At 50.1% G+C, this 22,178-nt stretch overlaps 1 protein-coding gene across 1 annotated transcript in view; it reads left to right on the top strand.

Moving 5' to 3' along the window:
• LOC132832612 (uncharacterized) overlaps positions 1-20,669 on the top strand; it is a 22,403-nt gene extending 1,734 nt beyond the window's left edge. Inside the window, exons 2-13 of the mRNA XM_060850694.1 lie at positions 378-478; positions 579-726; positions 2,220-2,483; positions 3,549-3,655; positions 7,670-7,745; positions 8,124-8,366; positions 10,591-10,691; positions 12,115-12,196; positions 13,114-13,344; positions 14,234-14,323; positions 15,711-15,833; positions 20,412-20,669. Coding sequence (XP_060706677.1) covers positions 378-478; positions 579-726; positions 2,220-2,483; positions 3,549-3,655; positions 7,670-7,745; positions 8,124-8,366; positions 10,591-10,691; positions 12,115-12,196; positions 13,114-13,344; positions 14,234-14,303 — 1,423 coding nt within the window. The 3' untranslated portion in view covers positions 14,304-14,323; positions 15,711-15,833; positions 20,412-20,669. The remainder of the gene's footprint in view (positions 1-377; positions 479-578; positions 727-2,219; positions 2,484-3,548; positions 3,656-7,669; positions 7,746-8,123; positions 8,367-10,590; positions 10,692-12,114; positions 12,197-13,113; positions 13,345-14,233; positions 14,324-15,710; positions 15,834-20,411) is intronic.
• Positions 20,670-22,178: the final 1,509 nt, after the last annotated feature.

Below are 22,178 nucleotides of genomic sequence, written 5' to 3'. Positions count from 1 at the left end.
CCCTCTGTGGGCAGAGTTTAAGAGAGTTGGAGTCATTCATAGAATCCCTACAGTGTGGAAACAGGCCATCTGGCCCATCAAATCCACAGCAGTACACCTAAGAGCATCCCACCCAAATCCAAGCCCCTCATATCCTATCCCTGTAACCCTGCATTTCCCATGACTAATCCACCTAACCTGCACATCTTTGGACAATTCCCCGCTGTCCCTGTAAAAGCACACATCGGGAGACAGGCATTGCCCAGTGCTGTTCCTCCCCACCCTTACTTTTTTTCGAGAATGGCGATCCCCCCTGTACCTCACCTCCCACCCCTGCTCCCCTCCCCCCTGTCTCTCCCATTACGTACGCGTGCTGAATGATGTCTCTCCTGCACCAGGTTTGCAAAGGCCCACGTGACTCCCTCCCCGCCCAGCGAGGCTGTGCTACAGGTCTGCATCCGTGAAGAAGGTGTGGTGACTCAAAGTGCCCTCAGGAAAGGTAAACCCCGGTCAGTCTGTCTCAGTACAAGAAGGAGAGCATGGTGACGTGTCGGGTGGCTGATAATAATTGGCGCGCCGTTTGTGTCTCGCTTTTCTAGAGCAGGAGGCTGCTGTCCGCGGTGTCATTCCCTTCTGGCCATCAGCTGGCATCGGCACCGAGAGGAGACTACCTTTACCATCTGCGAGCTGGAAGAAGGACACTCCCAGTGAATCAAAACCTGGAGGGAAAAGGCCCCGTTCAGACAGGTACTGTGACTTGGCGTGGCGCTGCATTCCCATTCGAGGGAAGGTATCGATCTCTGTATTGTACCATCATTGACTTGACTAATAAGGAGCTCACAAGGTGTAGAATCACAGAGCCCCTATAGTGTGGAATTAGGCCATTCGGATTATCAAGTCTACGTAAAATCTCCGAAGAGCATCCCACCCGTTCACACTCCACCCCATCCTACCCCTGTAACCCTCCATGGCTAACACACCGAGCCTGCACATCCCTGAACACAATAGGCAATTTGGCACAGCCAGTCCACCTAACCTGCACACCGTTGGACTGTTGGAGGAAACCAGAGCACCCGGAGAAAACCCACACCGACAGGGGGAGAATGTGCAAACTCCACACAGACAGTCGCCTGAGGCTGGACTTGAACCTGGGTCCAAGGTGCTCTGAGGCAGCAGTGCAAACCACTGGAAAGGGAGTAGTAAAGTGGAGCAGATGTGAGGGGCTGAATACCCTACTGCTGCTGCAAATTTATATGCAGCCTTCCGCAACAGAAGACCAGGCTGACCCCACGGCCTTCAGTCTGACTCCTTCAAAGAAAGAAAATCTCAGTTGTGCTGAATGGAACACGATATCAGTGTTCTGGCCTGGTGTGAATCAGTGTGAAGCCCAATAACAACGTCTGCAAATTTAAAATCAACTCTTATCAATGTTAGCTTCTTTTTTTAAACAAGCGTGTTAATTGAACGCTGGAAGTGCCCAGCATCTTAAAGCAACAAATTCCACTCTGCCAGAAATTCCAGTTGAGAGAGAATCCCTGTGAGTGAAGGTTTACCATATTTATTTGACTGCAGCCTACCTGACGTCATTAATTGTGCGTTTTAATGTCTCCTGGTAAAAGAGCGCAGTGATAAACGCTGTAACTGGTCTCTCGCCATATTCTAACCCCAGAGATTTGCAGTGTACGTGCGCATTTAGACATAAGTGCCAGATTTGTCGGAATTTTGCCTCAGTTTGCAGTTTAATTTGACGTTACCCTTCCTTTAATGTGCCACCCACCAATTCCCTTTAGCCTGCGGGATTTGTTTGTTTACTTTTCCCACTCCTTGACTGGAACTCGGTTGTAGCTGGATGACTTGTCTATACAGGGGAACCTCAATTATCCGAAGGACACAGGCGTGAAGTATTTCGTTCGGTTATTCAAATTCTGGGTAATCGAATATCAGATAACATAGTTTAGCTGAGCAATCTTGCCGGATAATCCAATATTTGGATAATCGAATGTTGGATAACCGAGGTTCCTCTCTATATGAATCTCGTGACGTATGTCGCGTGATAGCTCGGGCTGCAAACCTTATTTCTTGAATGCACGTCATTATTTCTCCCCAATGCCATGCGATGGCGGATCAGTTTGACTGAATCCCGAAGGGGACGTGGGTGGGCTGGCACCGGGGTGGGGGGGGTTGGCGGTGAAGGGCGAAGCCACGTTCTGCAGAGGGTGACTCTCCTTCCGCTCTCCCAGGTCTGCGCCGCCCAGCAGCAGCAGCTCGCCCGAACTCCCGAGGACGGCGCCGGACAGCGAGCAGACTTGGCGGGGGGGCGGGAGAGTGCCGCTGGCGAGGCTCCCGCTCCCCTTGGAAGAGGCCACCCCGGAGAGGCCGAGACGGGGCGCCCGGCATCCGCGGAGGAGGGTCTACGTCGGCAACCAGGCGGCTCGCTGGGGTCTGGTGAAGGCTGAACTCGGCTGGCCGAGCGATGAGGAGGTGGCCAGGGTGCTGCTGGACGTGTAAGTCCCTTTCCCCTCGCCCTTCCTTAACTCTGAGGGTCTGAGCTCAGCACATCCTATACGGGTTTGGCCCCCCTCCCTCCGATCAATTCTGCAAATCCCCTGTCCTGGCTGGGAACTCCTTCCCTAACGGTGCCCCACAAAGGTCCACAGCGGTTCGGGAAGGCCTGGTCGCCACCAGCACCTCACAGGTCACTGGGAGTGGGTGACAAGCAGCAGTCTTGCCAGTGTGGAAGAACATGTTGAAAAAAAAATGTAAAGTCTTGGTCGCGGGGCTGCACAGTAACGTGGCTGCCTCAGTTCTCACCCACCCAGCCAAGCAGAGCACTGTTTAAAATGGCAGTCTGTTTGTGTGCCCCAAAGTGTGGAAACAGGCCCTTCGGCCCAACAAGGTAACACCAACCCTCCGAAGAGTATCCTGCCCAGACCCATGTTTCTACGTTTCCTCCTGACTAATGCACATCCCTGAACACCTAGACTATTTACCAGGGCCAATCCACCCTGACCTGCACATCTCTGGATTGTGGGAGGAAACTGGAGCACCCGGAGGAAGCCCACGCGGACATGTTAACAATGTACCACACAGACAGCTGCTGGAATTGAACCTGGGTCCTTGGTGCGGTGAGACAGCAGTGCTAACCTTTGTGCCACCCATCACCCATCAGGACTTTGGTGGGGGGTGTTGGCGATCCATCAGGGAGTGAGGCTGTGGAGCTCCAGGCTGGCACCTCTGGGCACTGGTTGTATGCGGCATCAGGGTTGAGCAGGGTGGGGGGAGGGGTAAGGAGTTGGGCCAGGCTATTGGTTGCCCTCGACATTATTCAGCCGAAGGTGAATCGTTGGCATGGAATGAGACCCGGGGAAGAGCGGGTGGTCTCCCGAGGGATCCGATACCAGTTCGACAGGAGGGAGTCCGCTCTGGGAATGATCAACTAGACCAGCTCAGGGACTGGGGCGGGGTGGTGACCCGACGTAATTTCACTGCAGTCTCGCAGTGAATATTTGAAGCGACCCTCTCTCCTCCACGCCACCTTAAACTCAGCCAAAGTGACTTGACTTTCCTAGGTTTATCGAGAAGCAGATGCATCAGCCGGGTCCCAGTCGCGCCGTCCAGGAGGCTGACCTCGACGAAGCGGCGGACGTCAATCGCGATTCAGCCAAAGAGGACAATGGTTTGTACTTCCTTCAGGTGCCTGCGGTGTCCGTCGGGACCAGGGCGGAGAAGGATAGGGGCAAGGGTGGCGACTTAATCCAGGTGCTGTAAACTGATTCCTTCCCACCGCTGCATTTTTTCCACTCCAGGGCAGTGGATGAAACTGGGGAGCAGTGAGCCCATACCTCAACCACTTGTGCTGTGCTCCCCAAACACTTGAATTCCTCTGGCGTTCTGATCCGGAAGGTGGGTGGGTGGATAACCTTTGATAATCCCCCGGTAACCTTTGACTCCATCACCCATCAAGAATCTACTCACATCTGCGGGTAATGACCCCCACTTCCGAACGTTGACATGGAGCGTTCCGAGCGTGTGCACAGCGTTCCTTTGCTCCTCTCCATTTCCCGCCCATAAAGGGGCCACCGCTAATTATGAAACAGTGCCCTTTGCTTTCGGCTCGCCCACCAAAGGGAGCGTTCTCTCCGTCTCTCACGTGTCAATACCATTCAGGATCAGGATCTTACAGACTTCGACCAAGTCACCCCCTCCCTCACTCTTCTCAACCCATCCCTGTCCTTCGGCAAACTCATTGGTCCGGGTTTTCCGACGGCCGGCCGGGCAATCATGCCGTGTGGGTGGGAATTGCGCTTGCAAAGTCCCGGCTTGACATGCTCCAAAAGGAATTGCCCGGGAACTTGAAGATTCCACTGGTCAATTCCCCTGATCCTTGAACCCACTGAAAGTATCCATTTAAACCTGAGAACTTGGTGTGGGGGGGGGTGGGGGAGTGGAAATGGTTCTGCTGCCATTTAGTAAATAGTTGTTTAGGATAAGTTGGTAACTAAATACCTAGTCTAACCCTTGGGTAAGTTTTCAACTAACCACTAACGTATGGCACGTGCTCACCTGGAGCTCTACTCTTCAGGCTCCCTAACCTCTCACCTTTGTGTACTTGCCCTTTGACAGCAGATATCAAAGTGGCTGTCTGTGATGCTGACACCCTTAAGTGACAATATACAGCAGATAAAAAGGAGCTGGGTTGCCTTCCCACAGCAGTCTCCCACCACAAGAGACATGTTGGAATGGAAGCGTGCCTCTACATTTCCGAAGGAGCCCTGATAAGGTCCCACACGGGAGATTAGTGAGCAAAATTAGGGCACATGGTATTGGGGGCAAGGTACTGACTTGGATTGAAAATTGGCTGGCTGACAGGAAGCGAAGAGTAATGATAAATGGGTCCCTTTCTGAATGGCAGGCGGTGACTAGTGGCCTACTACAAGGTTCAGTGCTGGGACCGCAGCTGTTTGCAATACACATTAATAGATGAAGGTGTTAAAAGTAATATTAGCAAATTTGCTGATGACACAAAGCTGGGAGGCAGGGTGAAATGGGAGGAGGATGTTATGAGAATACAGGGTGACCTGGACAGGCTAGGTGAATGGATGGATACACGAGAGATGCAGTTTAATGTGGATAAATGTGTGGTTATCCACTTTGGTGGCAAGAACAGGAAGGCAGACTACTATCTAAATGGAGTCAAGTTAGGTAAAGGGGAAGTACAATGAGATCTAGGTGCTGTTGTACATCAGTCAATGAAAGCAAGTTGCAGGTACAGCAGGCAGTGAAGAAAGCTAATAGCACGCTGGCCTTCAGAACAAGAGGAATTGAATGTAGGAGCAAAGAGGTCTTTCTGCAGCTGTACAGCGCCCTGGTGAGACCGCACGTGGAATATTGTGTGCAGATTTGGTCTTCAAATTTGAGGAAGGACATCCTGGCTATTGAGGTTCACAAGGTCAATTCCCGGAATGGCGGGACTATCAAATGTTGAAAGATTGGAGCGACTGGGCTTGTATACACTTGAGGTTAGAAGGATGAGGGAGGATCTGATTGAGACGTATAAGATTATTAAAGGATTGGACACTCTGGAGGCAGGAAGCGTGTTTCTGCTGATGGGTGAGTCCCGAACCAGAGTTTAAAAATAAGGGCTAGGCCATTTAGAATAGAGTTGAGGAGAAACTTCTTCACCCAGAGAGTGGTGGGTGTAAGGAATGCTCTGACCCAGAAGGCTGTGGAGGCCCAGTCTCTGGATACTTTCAAGAAAGAGTTGGATAGAGCTCGTAGAGATAGTGGAATCAAGGATTATGGGGATAAGGCAGGAACACGATACTGATTGTAATGAATGGTGGTGCTGGCTCATAGGGCCGAATGGCCTAGCCTGCACCTATTGTCTGATCAGAGTCTCCTGTCAAAAATGCAGGGCCCTTTGGTTGTTCAAAATCCTGGAATTCCCTCCCTGATAGCATTGTGGGTCAACCTACAACAGGTGGAGTGCAGCAGTTCAAGAAGGCAGCTCACCCTCACTTTCTCAAGGGCAACTAGGGACGTCCCAGTCAGCGACCTCCATGTCCAATTTTGTAAAAACTAAACCAAGAGAACTTCAGATCTACTGGACCATTGTAGAGACTGGCAGTCCTGACTTCTAAGCCCCCCTGAATAGCCTCACTCACAGTCACACTGCCCGTCCCTGACCATTGACAAATCCGAAGACTCTCTTCTGTTTAAAGTGACTGCTGATTGGTATTAAGAATCCAGGTGACTTTCCCCCTCCCTGATGTGCAATGGTATATGTAATTCAGTCTCCAGCTCAAACTCTGAGCCGAAGCTGCTTGGACATTACTTACAGCTGATGTGCATGTCCAGCATCGTCCAGTATGTATCCAGCAGCTTCCACATGCCATAGAATTGACACAGCACCCAGACCTGCCATCCTTCACAAGTTTTAATTAACTATTTAATTATATTATTCATTTATTAATGTTGCTATTAACCTTGTATAAAATGAGATTTCTACAATCGTAAGGGGTATGGATAAGGTAAATAGGCAAGGTCTTTTTCCCTGGGGTGGGGGAGTCCAGAACTGGAAGGCATAGAGTCATAGAGATGTACAGTACGGAAACAGACCCTTCGGTCCCACTCATCCATGCCGACCAGATATCCCAACCCAATCTAGTCCCACCTGCCAGCACCCGGCCCATATCCCTCCAAACCCTTCCTATTCATATACCCATCCAGATGTCTCTCAAATGTTACATTTGTACCAGCCCCCACCACTTCCTCTGGCAGCTCATTCCATACACGGACCACCCTCTGCGTGAAAAAGTTGCCCCTCAGGTCCCTTTTATATCTTTCCCCTCTCACCCGAAACCTATGCCCTCTAGTTCTGGACTTCTCGACCTTAGGGAAGAGACTTTGTCTATTTATCTTATCCATGCCCCTTGTAATTTTGTAAACCTCTTTAAGGTCACCCCCTCAGCCTCCAACGCTCCAGGGAAAACAGCCCCAGCCTATTCAGCCTCTTCCCTGTAGCTCAAATCCTCCAACCCCGGCAACATCCTTATCAATCTTTTCTGAGCCCTTTCAAGTTTCAAAGGCATCTGGATGGGTATATGAATAGGAAGGGTTTAGAGGGCTATGGGCCCAGTGCTGGCAAATGGGACTAGGTTAGATTAGGAAATCTGGTCGGCATGGACGAGTTGGACCAAAGGGTCTGTATCCGTGCTGTAAACCTCTGTGACTCTAACCTATTGGATTGAGCTTAACCACGAACCAGGCATTCACCACTCACTCCTTTCTCTTTAACAGAGCAAGAACCAATTTCTGCAGGGTTGGGAGACTAGAAAAACGTAAGGAAACAATCACCACCTGCCTCCAGTCACGAAACTGTTTGCTTAGTTGTTTGCTTTGGGTGTATTGAAGAGCCTTGTGTTCACAGCCAGTTGAATTAGAACTTAGAGAAACCAGATTTAATCAGTTAGCCAACTAACTGCTCGGCAGTCACAACAGAGAGCATCTAAGGTGCAAGCAAGGAGGAAAGAAACATATTGTACTTGCACGGGACTTTTCAAATCGCAAACGTTTCAGGATGCTTTGAGGTTCGGCAGTGAACTTGAGACATTGCAAGCTTTTTACTTCTCCGGTGACTTTTCCCAGACATCTGGGTGAGTGGTTTCATTTCTGCTGATGTTTCTCCTAGGTCAAGCTGAGTTGGACAGTGTCCCGTCGCTGTCAGTGGGATCAGAATCGACTGTGACCTTGTCGCACCCCAGCAGGTACCATTCCTCCATGTGGACCGTGACCCCACCCTTCCTCCCTTCCCACCCTTGGGGCACGTAACGCTTCTCGTGGGCAGTTTGGGCGTGTGTGAATATGCACTGAGATTCCCAGTCAGGTGATAAACACGCACGCACACACCTACACACACGCACGCACGCACCTACACACACACACGCACGCACGCACCTACACACACGCACGCACGCACCTACACACACACACGCACGCACGCACCTACACACACATCCAACATAACGTTCACTGTCGCAGTTCCCGATCATTTCCCGATGTTTGCTTGCGCTCTCTCTGTGTGTGTCTCTCTCTCTCTCTCTCTCTCTCTCTCTCTCTCTCTCAACTGCCCTACCCCATCTTAGTATCGGCAGCATCGAGGATGAGACGGACAGCTCCCTGTTCAGCGGTGCAGGTTCTGCCTCTGACAGCATCTCCAAACATCCGGTCACAGCAAGCGGGAGGGCCGGGCGCCCGTCGTTCCCCCGAGCGAAAGCGGAACCCGCCGAGTGGGAGTCCGACAGCGAGGGCCGTGCGTTCAGTCACCGCGATCCCGAAGGCAAGGAGGCGAAAAACACGGGGACAGACCTGGCTGTCCCGCCAGAGCCGTAAGTAACAACAGCGTACTTTTGCCTGGTCCCCCCTCCCCTCCCCTTCCTGAGCGAGGTGCACCTCGCCACAACCACAGCACCAGCACCTGAACAATTCGACTCTTGTCGCGAGTCTCTTCCTGTCATCTGTATCCCTCGCCACATCTTAACGGGGAAGAGCGTGTCGACCATCAAGCCCCAACTGTTCTGCAAGCAAACAGAAAATCTATCAAATCCCAATTGGTCTACCAAGCTGACCTGTTATTCCAGATCAAAGCAATTTGCACCAAGTTTTGTCATCTTCAGGAAATAACTACCCAGTGTAATCCACGTTAAAAAGAAAGCAGGAAATTAAAGGATTGGGGTGTGTTGTCGAACAGACAGACCTGGAGCTGCAGGTGCATAGTTCCTTGAATGTGGTGTCGCAGGTAGACAGGGTGGCGAAGGTGGTGTTTGGCACGCTTATCAGTCAAGAGCATTACACACAGGAGTTGGGGCGTCATGTCACAGCCATACTGCGGGTTAATGAGGTCACGTTTGGAGAACTACATGCAGTCTGGTTGCCCTACTAAAGGAAGGATGTTCTTAGATTGGATAGGGTGCCGGAAAGATTTACTAGGATCGTACCCGGACTGGAGTGTTTGAGTTAGGAGAGGTTGGGTAGCTGCTATTTTTGTCACTGGAGCGAGGGGTGACATTAGAGAGATTGATAAAATCATGAGGGGCACAGATACGGTGAATAGCCAAGGTCCTTTACCCAGGGTGGGGAGTCTGAAACCTGAGGGCGTAGGTTTAAAGGTGCGAGGGAAAGATTTAAAAGGCACCTGAGGGGTAACGTTTTCACACAGAGGGTGGTGCGTGTATGAAACAAGCTGCCAGGAGGAGGTGGTAGAGACAGGTACAGTTACAAGATTTGAAATAAATTTGGACAGGTATATGGATTGGAAGGGTTGAGGGGATTTGGGGCTCGAGGTAAGCAAATGGGACTAATTCAGATGAGGAAACCTGGTGGAGACGGATGAGTTGGACTGTAAAATCTGTTTCCATGCTGTATGACTCTAACTACTGTACAGCTGCAATGAAACCTAATCACTACCTCTTAAAAATCCCGAACAGATAAACACTTACTCATGAAAAAAAAACAACCATTTAACAGAAATTTTATAGGTGGAAGAATAATAACAGGGAAAACAAAGTTCTCAGGATCTAAAGTGCAGGTCACGAGTTAAATTATCTCTCTTTCTTTTGATTTTTAGCAATGATGACGTGCCAATGTCTGTAAAGTGCTGGTCATTTTTCACTTTAATCCAGTGGACCCCAAGATCTTCCCCTGTCTGAGAATTCTTTAAAAGAAAAGCAAAGAAAAACTAGAAATAAAAGCTTTTGCATCAAGAGAAAATGGGAAAAGATGATTTCTGTCTGCTAACTCCAGAGCCCTGACTGCTCTACATTTACAGACCTGAAGCAAACTGCAGCTGAACCAATCAGAGGCTGTCGTCAGGCAGTTTGTCAAAGCTCCACTCTGACTCAGCCTTCTTAATACTCCAGCAGCAGCCATTGTCTTGTACAACTAAAAGTGTGCACCACTTAACTTTACCAAGTTGCAAACTTGTGACACTTCACCTGTAAGGCAGCGCCAAATATCCATGTCAGTTTGGGGTGGCACGGTGGTTCAGTGCTTAGTGCTGCTGCCCCATGGCGCAAGGGACCCAGCTTCAAGTCCCATCTCGGGTGACTGTCTGTGTCAAGCTTGCACATTCTTCCCGTGTCCGCGTGGGTTTCCTCCGGGTGCACCGGTTTCCTCCCACAGTCAAGGTGTGCAGGTCAGGGTGGATTGTCCCATGGTGTTCAGGGATGTGTAGGTTAGGTGCATTAATCGGGGGTAAATGTTGGCGGGTCGGTGTGGACTTATTGGGCCAAGTGGCCTGTTTCCCCATCGGAAGGATTCTGTGATAGTTTACAGTCAAGGAAGTCACAATACAGTGCTAGTGTTCCGAGTGAGGAGCCTGAGCTAACTTTTACAATGCTCTGTCTCTAGTTCAGTGCAAACACTGCCCCTCTGAGCCAGAGCATTGCGATTCTGCAGTTCCCTCGCCATTAACACTTTCCAGTCCCCACACTCCCTTCAGTAACCGGTGAGTCACCTAATTCCACTGATAAAGCAAGTTTGAGCGAGGCGAGGGGGGCGCAGGACCTCACAACGGGAAGGTTGTCACCAGAATCGGTGTTTTTCATTCTCTAGACGTGCCGAAGGCCCCGAGAGACAGCGACCTTCCGATGGGGATGTTATCCGAATCTGCATCGGTGAGGACGGTGGGACAGCCTATCCTGAAATCAAAATAGGTAGGAGCTGATGTGGCTCAGTGATGTATGTCCTGCAGGGATACATAGGAAAAGATTATGCCACAACACTGATGTCATTGAACTAGTACAGGTCCACAATCCTTTATCTGAAATTCTGAAATCAAAATATCTTTGAAATCCGAAGTTGTTTTCTGTATGAAAAGGGTTGTTTGGTGTGCGAACGAGTGCCGCAATTTCACACCCACTCGACCCACATTACTCAGCTGTGACATGGTGGCATGGCCCAGTACTGGTAGGCCTCAATTGTGACTCAGTGTTCGTGCTAGTTACACCTGGTTCTGCTGTTCGGTAAGATTTTTTAAAAGTTTCACTGTGCAAATGTCATTTATTCCGAAATCCGAGACTCACCTGGCCCCCAAGGCCGGTGGATAAAGGATTGTGTACCTGTAACACAGAGGCACAGGCTGGTGCTGTGTGGTTACCGAGTTCAAATCCCACCGAAACAACTGGGGAACTTACATTCAGTCAACAAAATGTTGAATTGCAAAGATAATCTTGATTTGGTGATGCCAGTGTTGGACTGGGATGTACAAAGTTAAAAATCACACAACACCAGGTTATAGTCCAACAGGTTTATTTGGAAGCACATCAGGTGATAGTGGAGGGCTCAATCCTAATACACAGAATTTATAGCAAAAATTTACAGTGTGATGTAACTGAAATTATACATTGAAAAATTGATTTTCTGTTAAGCCTTTCATCTGTTAGAATACAGTGATAGTTTCACTTCTTTCATGTGTAAATCATAAAACCTTTTTTTAAAAAGTTGCATTCTCAGGTTAGCTGTTAACAATGGGTGATAGTTAGACAATATGTTGAAGGTGGAGAAAGTGAGGTCTGCAGATGCTGGAGATCAGAGCTGAAAAAGTGCAGCAGGTCAGGCAGCATCCAAGGAACAGGAGAATCGATGTTTCGGGCATAAGCCCTTCTTCAGGAAAGGTTGAAGGTGTTGGCCCCCCCGTGTTCTCTGTCTGTGCGATGATGTTTAGATTGATTCTAATCTAAAAAGTGAGATAACTGAGTTTTACATGAATTCATGCAGTTTTTGAACTCAGAGTTCTAAATGACAAACTGTCACATTACCTTAAATTATTGCTGAAGGCCTTATAGTTCGTTCCTGTCTGCTGGGGAAGGAAATCCGCTGTTCCTGCCCTGTCTGGCCCTCACATAACTCCAGACCCACAGCAGCATGGGATTGTCTCTGGAATTGTTCCCTGAAATAGTCTAGCAAGCTGCTCAGTTAGGGATGGACACCAAATGATGGACTTGCCAGCGATAGCCATTAACCTAGCCCAGGAAAACCTTTCTGCTCTTAAAAAAAGAAAGTTACATGAGTTGCTGTGCTGAGGGGGCTTGGCAGACTCCAGTCAGTGGCGGTGAACCTGTCCTGTTCTTTCTGCAGAGCGAGAGGACCCGTGCAGCCTTCCTTCGCCAGCGGCCTCAACGGGTTCAGACAGCACGGTGACCTTATCACATCCGAGCAGGTAACAGGAGCAGCTCCCAGCCCTAGGAAGTTGGGTTTCACAGCGGGGAGCAGGGGACCTGTCCGTGTAACTGACAGGACCACCTTCGTGAGCAGGGCACTTTCTCTCGAGGGGAAGAGGCGCGTAGTGTCAAACAGTTTCGGGCTGAAAGCACTGGGATTGGCAGGGGCCGGGTTGGGGGGAGGGGCGTGGGGTCACCTCTTTCTGTGGTAACGTTGATTGTGGATCCCATCCTGCCTGTCTCGGGTCATCCTCCCCATTGTCTGGTGACCAGAGTGTGTTGACCAGACAGCCTGGCCAGCCAGCACTTTTCTAGCTCTTGCACTCTGGTGTTGCAGAGCAGTAAGAGGAGGAAACTCCAGGCTGCTGCTCCCCTCCAGAATCCCATCAATCTATTCCCCTTTACAGATCTAATTCCGAAGCACTTCCCGGAGGGATGGAATCCCTGTCCGGCACCGGTCCGGGCAGCACATTCCAGATCCTGGCCCCTGTGCTGTGTTTGAACCGATAAAGGGTTACACCTTCTGCAGATTGAGTCAAGTGGGTTACCCCTGGTTACTGACTCCACTGCAAGCCAGGAGTGAGTCTCCTTCTGTCTGTGTTGAGCAGATGCGTTCTCTTGCACAGATATCCGTTCCCTCCACGTGCCCCCGAGTCCTAATGTCCATCCACTGTCCCCCGCGTCGCCTCCCCCTCACACCAGCCTTCCACCCATCTCCTGTCCTCGTGCCATCTCACAGTCTGTCTTGTGCACGTTCTTTTTTTTTTCCTCTTTCACTGCTCACTTGCCCACGCCCTCACGTCGTCTTGCGAGCGCTGTTCACTCGGCATCGCGTGCCTTGTCAATCTCCCGCTGCCTCTCGCACGCGCGCTCTCCCGTTCTCTAAAACAATACTCTCCCTCCCTCCACCTGCCAGCGATATCAGTTTTGAGGAGGATTGCTGCACTGAGGCAGACTTGGTATCTGAGAGCGACACAGAGGCAGCGGTGACGAGGCGGAGAAAGCGGATGGCTAGTCCGGCCAGGAATTGCCGGTGCGAGCAGCGCGGGGCGCTTGACATCGGAAAGGAGATCGACCGCTGGAACTCACTCAAGCAAAGCCTGCGGCTGAAGAGCGATGAAGAAATGGCCAGGGCACTGCTGGATGTGTAAGAACCCTTAGGAAAAGCTAGAACTCCCAGACCTTCCTTTGGGACCTCTCGCAGGGCAGCTATTTAAGAGAGAGAGAATTGGGATCGATTGGTGATTTTTCTGCCAGTCCATCAGTTGTGAAGGGGGGGGGGGGGGGGTGGTGACCTGTCGGGATATGAGAGCTGTTAACTTTCTAGCGTTATGCCTGACACAGTTCTATCACTGACCCAGCTTCCAACAAAACGACCTGTTTGTTTTCCACTGATCCTCTGGGAAGTACTTTGGGGAAATTAGATTAGATTCCCTACAGTGTGGACACAGGCCCTTCGGCCCAACAAGTCCACACCGACCCTCCGAAGAGTAACCCACCCATTTCCCTCTGACTGATGCACCGAGCAGTGTGCGCAATTTAGCATGGCCAATTCACCTGACCCGCACATCTTTGGACTGTGGGAGGAAACCGGAGCACCCGGAGGAAACCCACGCAGACACGGGGAGAATGTGCAAACTCCACACACACACTTGCCCGAGGGTGGAATCAGACCTGGGGCCCTGGTGCTGTGAGGTAGCAGTGCCGCACAATATCCTGTGTTTGACCGTCACTGTCTTGAATAATGGAACAGTGAGGATACAACAGTGGGGTGGGGTGGGGTGGGGTGGAGGGGGGGATGGTTGTGGAGAGTGTGTGTCTGTGGCTATACTGGAACTGTGTCAGGATTGCCTGGGTGTAGCATGAAGGGTCTCATGTGTAATTTGAGGGGGGGGGGTGGTGTTTGGTGTTGGCACAGTCTCTATGTTGAGGTATGTGTATATAAGAGGACTGTGTGTGTCTGTGCGCGTGGTGGAATGCTATGTGATTATAATGATTCCTGACTAACACAATTTGCTAATTTTTCTTTTTCATAGGTATACCAAGACCCACTCCATTCCCCTCAGTCCAATAACCACAATTGCTACAATGGTGAAGGAGGTGTGAGAGCAAGACATTACATCGAGGTTGGTTACACCTACAGGAATTTGTGCTGGTCAGGACTGTGGTCCAATTCCCTGCGTCCATCCACCCCATGGATCGGGTACCACCGAGTGCTCTTCCTGCTTCCTCCCATGGGCCTGTCTGATAGCTGGCCTGCTGTGATTAACCCTTCAGCTATTCTGTTCTTCCTTGCCGCGGCCAGACTGGGGCAAGGACAGCAGTTCACTTTCCCTAAAGGACGTTATAGTGAGCCTGATGGGGGTTCACAAAAGTCAATGATAGTTGTCACAGTCCCCCTGACTTGAGACTTGTTTTCAATTCCTGATATTACTGATTGTTAAATTACAGGCCTGGTCCTAGCATGTGCAAAGGAGCTGAATTCCAGAGCTGGGGGGGTCACTGCCTTAATATCAAGGCACCATTTGACGGGGTGTGGCATTGAGGAGTCCTCTCCAATCTAGAGTCAGTAGGGAATGGAACGGAAGGATGTCTCTCTAGAGTCATACCTGGCACATAGGAAGTTGTGGTTGTTGGAACTCAGTCACCTCAGAGAGGGGGATGTTCACCGATGATTGCACAACGTTCCGCATCATTCACAGCTCCTCAGATACGGAACCAATCCACGTCCTGATTCGACAAAGTCTGGACATCTTGGGCGTGGGCTGAAAAGTGGTGAGCGACATTCACGCCCGCACATAGGGTCTGGCTATGATGATTTTCAACGAGTGAGAATCTAACCATTGCATCATGGCATTCAGTGATATTACCATCACTAAACTCCCCATGACCAGCATCCTGGGGGTTACCATTGACCAAGAACCTGAACCGGGACCGGCTTTACAAATGCTATGGTTACAAGATCTAGACAGAGGCTAGGTGTTCTGCAGCAATTTGGGAATACTTGCAAGAACCCCTGTAGCCCATAGGCCCGGCCTGGTTTGGAAATGTGTGACTTTATCCTCATGGTCATTTGGTCAGAATCCTGCAACTGTCTCCTGAGGTGCACTGCGAATGCCCCTACAACTGGAGCGCTGAAGGAACACCGGCAGAGATCCAAAAATATGACTTATCATCACCTTCTCGAAGCTAGGTATGGGCAGGTAATGGATGCTAGACCAGCCAGTGAAGCCCATCTCCTGCCGATGAGTTTCCTCGGTATTTAAACTCATGGCCCCCAGAGCGGGTCCAGTATTGTAATTACTACGTGACCATCGGCCCCCCCATCAATCCATCCTGCCATTCTCAGGGTGCCAGCCTGTTGGTCTAGCTCCTCACATCCATGTCAGTGCGGCCGGGTGGGGAAATGACTGAAATGATCATTTTAGAGTCTCCTTTCACCGTTCCTAACTTGGTTACTAACCGGCTTATCTCCCCACCTCCTCTCTCTCCCCTCCCCCACCCCCAATCCAGTTGACAGCACTTTTGGAACAGCGAGGTGTTTGCATCCAGGAATCCCAGGCACCGGTGGAGCAGACACTGCACGCCCTGCCCCCAGGATCACAGTCAGGAGCCAGCAGTTCACACCTTGGCAAGGTACGGCTTGGCGGCTGCCATTAATCTCCTTTATCACAGCTGCTTGCTGCGTCTGGGATCTCATTCAAACAATAACAGAGCGGCAATTAGCGGTAATCGGGACGTACGAGAGGTCAGAATCCAGGGTCGCAGATGTTTCCCGTCAGCTGTGGAATGGGAGAAATGACAGGCAGCAACAAAGCTTCTGAAACTGAGGAGTGGCTGGACTGGGTAGCCAGTGGACCAGGAGAAAGTGAGGACCGCAGATGCTGGGGATCAGAGTCAAAAGGTGTGGCGCTGGAAAAGCGCAGCCGGTCAGGCAGCATCCGAGGAGCAGGAGAGTCGACGTTTCAAGCAATGTGTTTCATCCCGCATTCCTGATGAAGAGCTTATGCTCGAAACATCAAGTCTCCTGCTGTTCAGACGCTGTCTGACCGGCTGTGTTTTTCCAGCACCCCAGGTTTTGAGGAGGAGCCAGTGTACCTGAGGGAGCAGAGGAACTGTGCGCGCATTGGGACAGGGGAAGTGAAGTTTCAGCAGAACTGAAGTCCTAGGGAAAACAGTTGAGTGGTAATAACTGAGTCATGGGTGAACGTTTAAGCTGTAATTAAGTGACATAATTTTATCTACACAACCAATTTTAATGTTGCGGGAAGTACTGTTAGCTCCTTAACGTATGAAAGTCTTCTGTTGTAATATCAGGTTTTCTCGTCAAGTTCAGCAGTAGCTACCTCAGAATTCTAGCTATGGATACTGTAACAAGATGATAACTTCCCCTCTTTTCGGGGCTGGGCTGTGTCAGCACAGAGACTGAGAACAGCAGCCCTGAGTCTCCCAGCTCATGCAGCAGCATCGCGGGCTGTGTAGACTCTCATCAAGGCCTTGCATTTACTTCTGAAGGACCAGGCCCCTTGCGGGCGGTCCCAAGTGCTGTTGCACATTCCAAGGCTGATGTGCACAGGAGGTCACTGGGCCGGGGAGTGAGCAAAAGGGAGAGCCCGGGGGGTCCATGCAGTTGCTCAGAGGCGGTCGAAGGGAAAGATTTGGCTGCAGCTCAGTCAGAGGTTTAGAAGCGGGGGAAGATCAGCCTTCGGTGAAGAGTGGTGCTTTTTATCAGTCTCCAGGCACACATGCATTGTCTCTGTCACACAGTCACACCTCCACTGCCTGCAAGCTCACTCTGCTATGGTGTTAGTACATCACACACACTTCTCACACATACATGCACACTCTCTCTCTGTATGTGTGTGTGTCTCTCTCTCTCTTTCCCCCCCCCCCCATATCTCTCTCCCCACCCCCCCATGTCTCTCTCTCTCTCTCTCTTCCCCCTCTCCCGTCTCTCTCTGTTCCCCCCCCACCTCCCCATGTCTCTCTCTCCCCCCTCCCCCTCCCTTCCTATGTCTCTGTCTGTCTGTCTCTCTCTCTTCTCCCCCCCAAATCTGTTTGTCTATCTCTCTCTCTCTAAGCTCACTTTACTGGATATTCTCAGTACTTCTGAAAACTGCATCCATCTCTCTCTCATACACATTCTTATTTTCCGTCACACAGAAGGTTGCAGAGAGCAGAGTCTCCAAAGCTTCAGTGAAGGGGTTCAATTTGAGATGTGCAAGAGGCCAGAATGTTAGAATCCCCACAGTGTGGAAGCAGGCTGCAGCGACTCCCTGAAGGGTATCCCTGCCTCCAACCCCATGACCCTACATTTCCCATGGCTAATCCACCCTCCGCCGCGCGTCTTTGGCCGGTGGGAGGGAACCAGAGCACCTGGAGGAAACCCACGCAGACAGTTGCCCAAAGCTGGAATCGAACCCGGGTCCCTGGGTAAACAGTGCTAACCATCGCTCATTCCTGATCAAGGGCTTTTGCCCGAAATGTCAATTCTCCTGTTCCTCGGACGCTGCCTGACCAGCTCTGCTTTTCCAGCTCCCCACCCTCTTGACTCTGATCTCCAACATCTGCAGTACTCACTTTGTCCCAGTGCTAACCACTGAGCCACCATGCAGCCCCAGGGGTTAGCTGTGACAGTGGGACTGGAGAGTGGGGTGAGTGAAGTTACGGAGCAGTTGTAACTCGGGGCTGGGAATTGTAAAATTGAGGGTGGTCGACCAGGAGGCAGTGTAAGCCAGCGAGCAGAGTGGGTGAAGGCAGAGAGATGTGGAACGAGGTGTTTTGGATAGAAGACGGCTGTGGAATAGTAACGTCTGGAGGTAACCAAGGAACCAATGATGGTTTCGTCAGTGGATGAGCTGGAGGAGTGGCTGTGCCGAGTGGGGGCGGGGGGAGGAGGAGGACAGGCAGTCCCGGGTGAAGTGAGAAGCTCAGCTCGGTCTCAGCTAGGATGCCAGCGCAGCAGGAAGATTCCGGTTCAGCTGCAGACGATTCGCAGGGAGAGGTTGGGGAGTTTCTGAGTCGGTCTCTCTGGTTTATCCAGTCCCTACTCCCAGCTGGAGGAGCTTTCTGCACAGCCCAGAGTGAGTGTTGAAGAAACAGTCTGACAGACCTGTGGGGGTGTGTGTGTGTGTCTGTGTCTGTATGTGTATATGGGTGGGTGGGTGGGTGTGTGGGAGGGGTCTGCGTGTGTGTGTGTGTGTGTGTGTGTCTGATTGGGGTGAGGTTGTGTGTATGTATGTGTCTGTGGGTGGGTCTGCGTGGGTATGTGGGGATGTGTGTCTGTGGGTGCCTGTGTCTGATTGGGGTGGGGTTGTGTGTGGGTGGGGATGGGTCTGTGTGGGGGTATGTCTGTGTGGGTGCCTGTGTCTGATTTGGGGGTGTGGTTGTGTGTGTGGGTCTGTATGTGTCTGGGTGTCAGTGTGGGTGTGTGGGGGATGTGTCTGTGGGGGGATGTGTGTGTGGGTGTCTGTCTGTGGTGGATGTGGGGGTGTGTGTCTGGGTGTGGGTGAGTGTGTGTTTGTGTATATGTGTGTGTGGAGGTGGGGGTGGGTCTGTGTGGGGGGGTGTATCTGTGGGGGGGGGGTTGCCTGTGGGGGGATGTGTATGTAGGTGTGTCTCTGGTTTGTATGTGGGTGTCTGTCTGTGGTGGGTGTGGGGGTGTGTGTCTGTGTGGATGAAATATCCATTCCTTCATCAGTATCTCTTACCTAAACCCCAGGGGTTCCAGGAAAAGGCCCACAATAGCAGTGTTCCCATTGGACAACCGTGTTTTTCCTTTCCCTTTAACCCTGTGCTGTCATTGGCTGATCCCCAGTGTCTTTATTTGATTTAACCTTTTTAGTCTTGTCAGCCTAATCAAAGATGTTATGACACACCCTCTGGAGCAGGTGGGACTTGAACCTGGGACACTACCACAAGAGGGCTCCCACTGCCTGTGTCTTTCTAACGCTGTGCTGTCATTGAATAGATTACTAATGCTGTTGTAGTGTCTAATGTTGGCCAGTGACCATTATAGTCATACAGCACAGAAACAGACCCTTCGGTCCAACCAGTCCATGCTGAACATAATTCCAAACTAAACTAGTCCCACCTGGCCCATATCCCTCCAAAAACTTTCCTATTCATGTACCTGTCCAAATATCTTTTAACTGTTGTAACAGTGTCTGCATTCACCAGTTTCTCAAAGTTCATTTCACACACAAAACACTCTGTGTAATACAAAAAATGCCTCAATGTATTTTTTAAAATCTCTCTTCTCTCACCTTAAAAATATGCACCCTAGTCTTGAAATCCCCCCATCCTGGATAAAAGTTACCTAGCATTAACCTATCTATACCTCTCATGGTTTTATAAATTTCTGTAAGGTCACCCCTCAACTTCCTACACTCATTATAACTGAAACTTTCCATACCCAGAAATATCCTGGTAAATGTCCTCTGAACCCACTCCAGCTGAATATCCTTACTACAACTTGACGACCAGAACTGGACATTGTACTCCAGAACAGGCCTCACTAATGTCCTGTACAACCTCAACAATGACTTCCCAATTCCTGTACTCGAAAGGCTGAGCAATGAAAGCAAGTACACCAAACCCCTCTTTAACCACCCTGTCTATAGGTGACACAAAACTTCAAAGAATTATGTACCTGAACCCTTAGGTCCCTCTGTTCTACAATGCTATCCAAGACCCTACTATTAATTGTACAAGTCCTACCCCTGTATGTTGTACCAGAATGCAATACTTCACACAGGTTGAACTCCGTATGCCATATTTCAGCCCATTAGCCATTTGATCAAGATCCCTTTGTAATCTCAGAAAACCATCTTCACTGTCTACTGTGCCACCAATTTTGGTGTTGTCCGTGAACTTACTAACCATGCTTTCTATATTCTCATCCAAATGCCATATAGTCTCATATATAAATGACAGACAAGAGCAGATCTCTGTGGAACACTGCTAGTGACAGGCCTCCAGTACAAAAGGTAACCCTCCACCACCACCGCTACTGTCTGCTGCCGTGAAGCCAATTTTGTGTCCCATTGGCAAGCCCGAATCCCCTGTGACCCAGCTTTACTGGTCAGCCTGCCTACCACACAGAACCTTGTCAAAGGCTTTACTGAAAGTCCCAATCAACAACGTCTACTGCTCTCCCCTCGCCAATCTTTTCAGTAACTTCTTCAAACACTTTCTTTATGTTTTGTTTTTCAGAGTACCACCGTGTGAGCCTGAGTCCGCCCTGACCAGAGCATGCCCCTGCCACCTTCAGCAACTTGGGTTTGGTTGCTTGAGGGTGAACCAAGCCGAGAATGTGCTTGAGCAGCTTTGATCAAGATGTGACATAATACAATCAAACAATGTATTTATTTATATATATAATCTATATAATATATCTGCCTGACGTATGTTTTGTACAATATTTTTGTAAAGACTTTCTATCGCAGAGGAACAAAGTATCTCTAGTTTTTACCAAGTCTCAGGTGCTGCCTTTTGTTGATCGCCATTTCCATTACTTCTCTGTACTGGAGTGAGGGGCTCAGTTACAGGAGTACTGCTGTACAAACACTTCATCTTCAGTCTAAAAGGCTACGTGGACTCCATTTAAAATGGAGGAACTTCAGCATGCTTTCCCGTCTGCGGTGGGTGCGTCACCCCTCAGTCAGACTATGTTTACTCAGTAAACGTCTCAGTAGGCATTGTTCTGAAGACGGGGAACGGATCTGAACCCTGCACCCCACTGCGTGTTCTCAAGGCTCATTGCCACGTAGGATCACCTCTTGTCAAACTTGTGACCCCCACAAGTACAACCTCCCTCTTGATCTCTGCATCCCTCACATGAAATTACAACAGAATGTGCTGACTATGCACAGCAGGTTCACTGTCTGTAGAGAGAGCGACCACAGAGTTCTAGTTTTGGAACTCTGTGCTAAAGAAGAGACTTTGCAGACTCAGCAGTAACTCTGTTTTTCCACAGACCAAGTCAGACCTCCAGAGTTTCTTTGGCGTTCTTCTTACTTCTGAGCTCCAACATCAGTGTTTTCCTTTCCCGCCTTAGGAAGAGAATAATGGAAGTTCACTAGGTTGGTCCCTGACTTGACAGAGCTCACGTGAGAGGCTGGAGTTTCTACCACTTGGAATTTATAGTCACAGGATCTCATTGAACCACATCAAATTCTAACAGGAATTGGAAAGTAGACAGACCTCATTTGCAGGTTCGTGGTTCCTAGAAAGCGGAGTCGCAGGTAGACAGAATGAAGGCTGTGTTTGGTATATGCGTTGAGTACAGAAACTGGGAAGTCATGTTGCGGCTGTACAGGACATTAGTTAGGTTACTTTTGGAATACTGCGCTCAATTCTGGTTTCCTTGCTGTAGCATGTTGTGAAACTTGAAAGGGGTCAGAAAGATTTACAAGGATATTGCCAGGCTTGGAGGGTTTGAGCTTCAGGGAATGACTGAATACCCTCCGTTCCCCCATCTCTGTCTGTCTGTATCTGCTGATGCCCTTATCTCACTGCTCGCAATCACAGAGTCATAGTCATCGAGATGTACAGCACGAAAGTGGACTCTTCAGTCCAACTTGTCCAGAAATATCAGATATCCGAAATGAATCTAGTCCCATTTGGCAGCTTTTAGCCCCTATCCCCTCTAACCTGGAACACCGATGAGAACACTACCACAATAGTGCCACAAGATGGCCCCGAATGTCTGTGTCTAACCCTGTGCTGTCATTGAATAGATGACTAATGCTGTTGTAAAGGTGACGGCAGTGGCTAGTGTTGGTCAGTGACCACTTATACAGCCATACAGCCCAGAAACAGACCCTTCGGTCCAACCAGTCCATGCTGAACATAATCCCAAACTGAACTAGTCCCACCTGTGACAGTGTTGGGAAATGTTTGTGTCTAAAGGGCCCGGGCTTTCTATTTTTTTATTATGAGTCACATAAAGCCAGCACACAGATGCACCAGTCAGTAAGA

This window comes from Hemiscyllium ocellatum, chromosome 35, assembly GCF_020745735.1.
Source record: "Hemiscyllium ocellatum isolate sHemOce1 chromosome 35, sHemOce1.pat.X.cur, whole genome shotgun sequence".
Classification (NCBI taxonomy): Eukaryota; Metazoa; Chordata; class Chondrichthyes; order Orectolobiformes; family Hemiscylliidae; genus Hemiscyllium; species Hemiscyllium ocellatum.
This window is presented reverse-complemented; position numbering and strand designations above follow the sequence as displayed.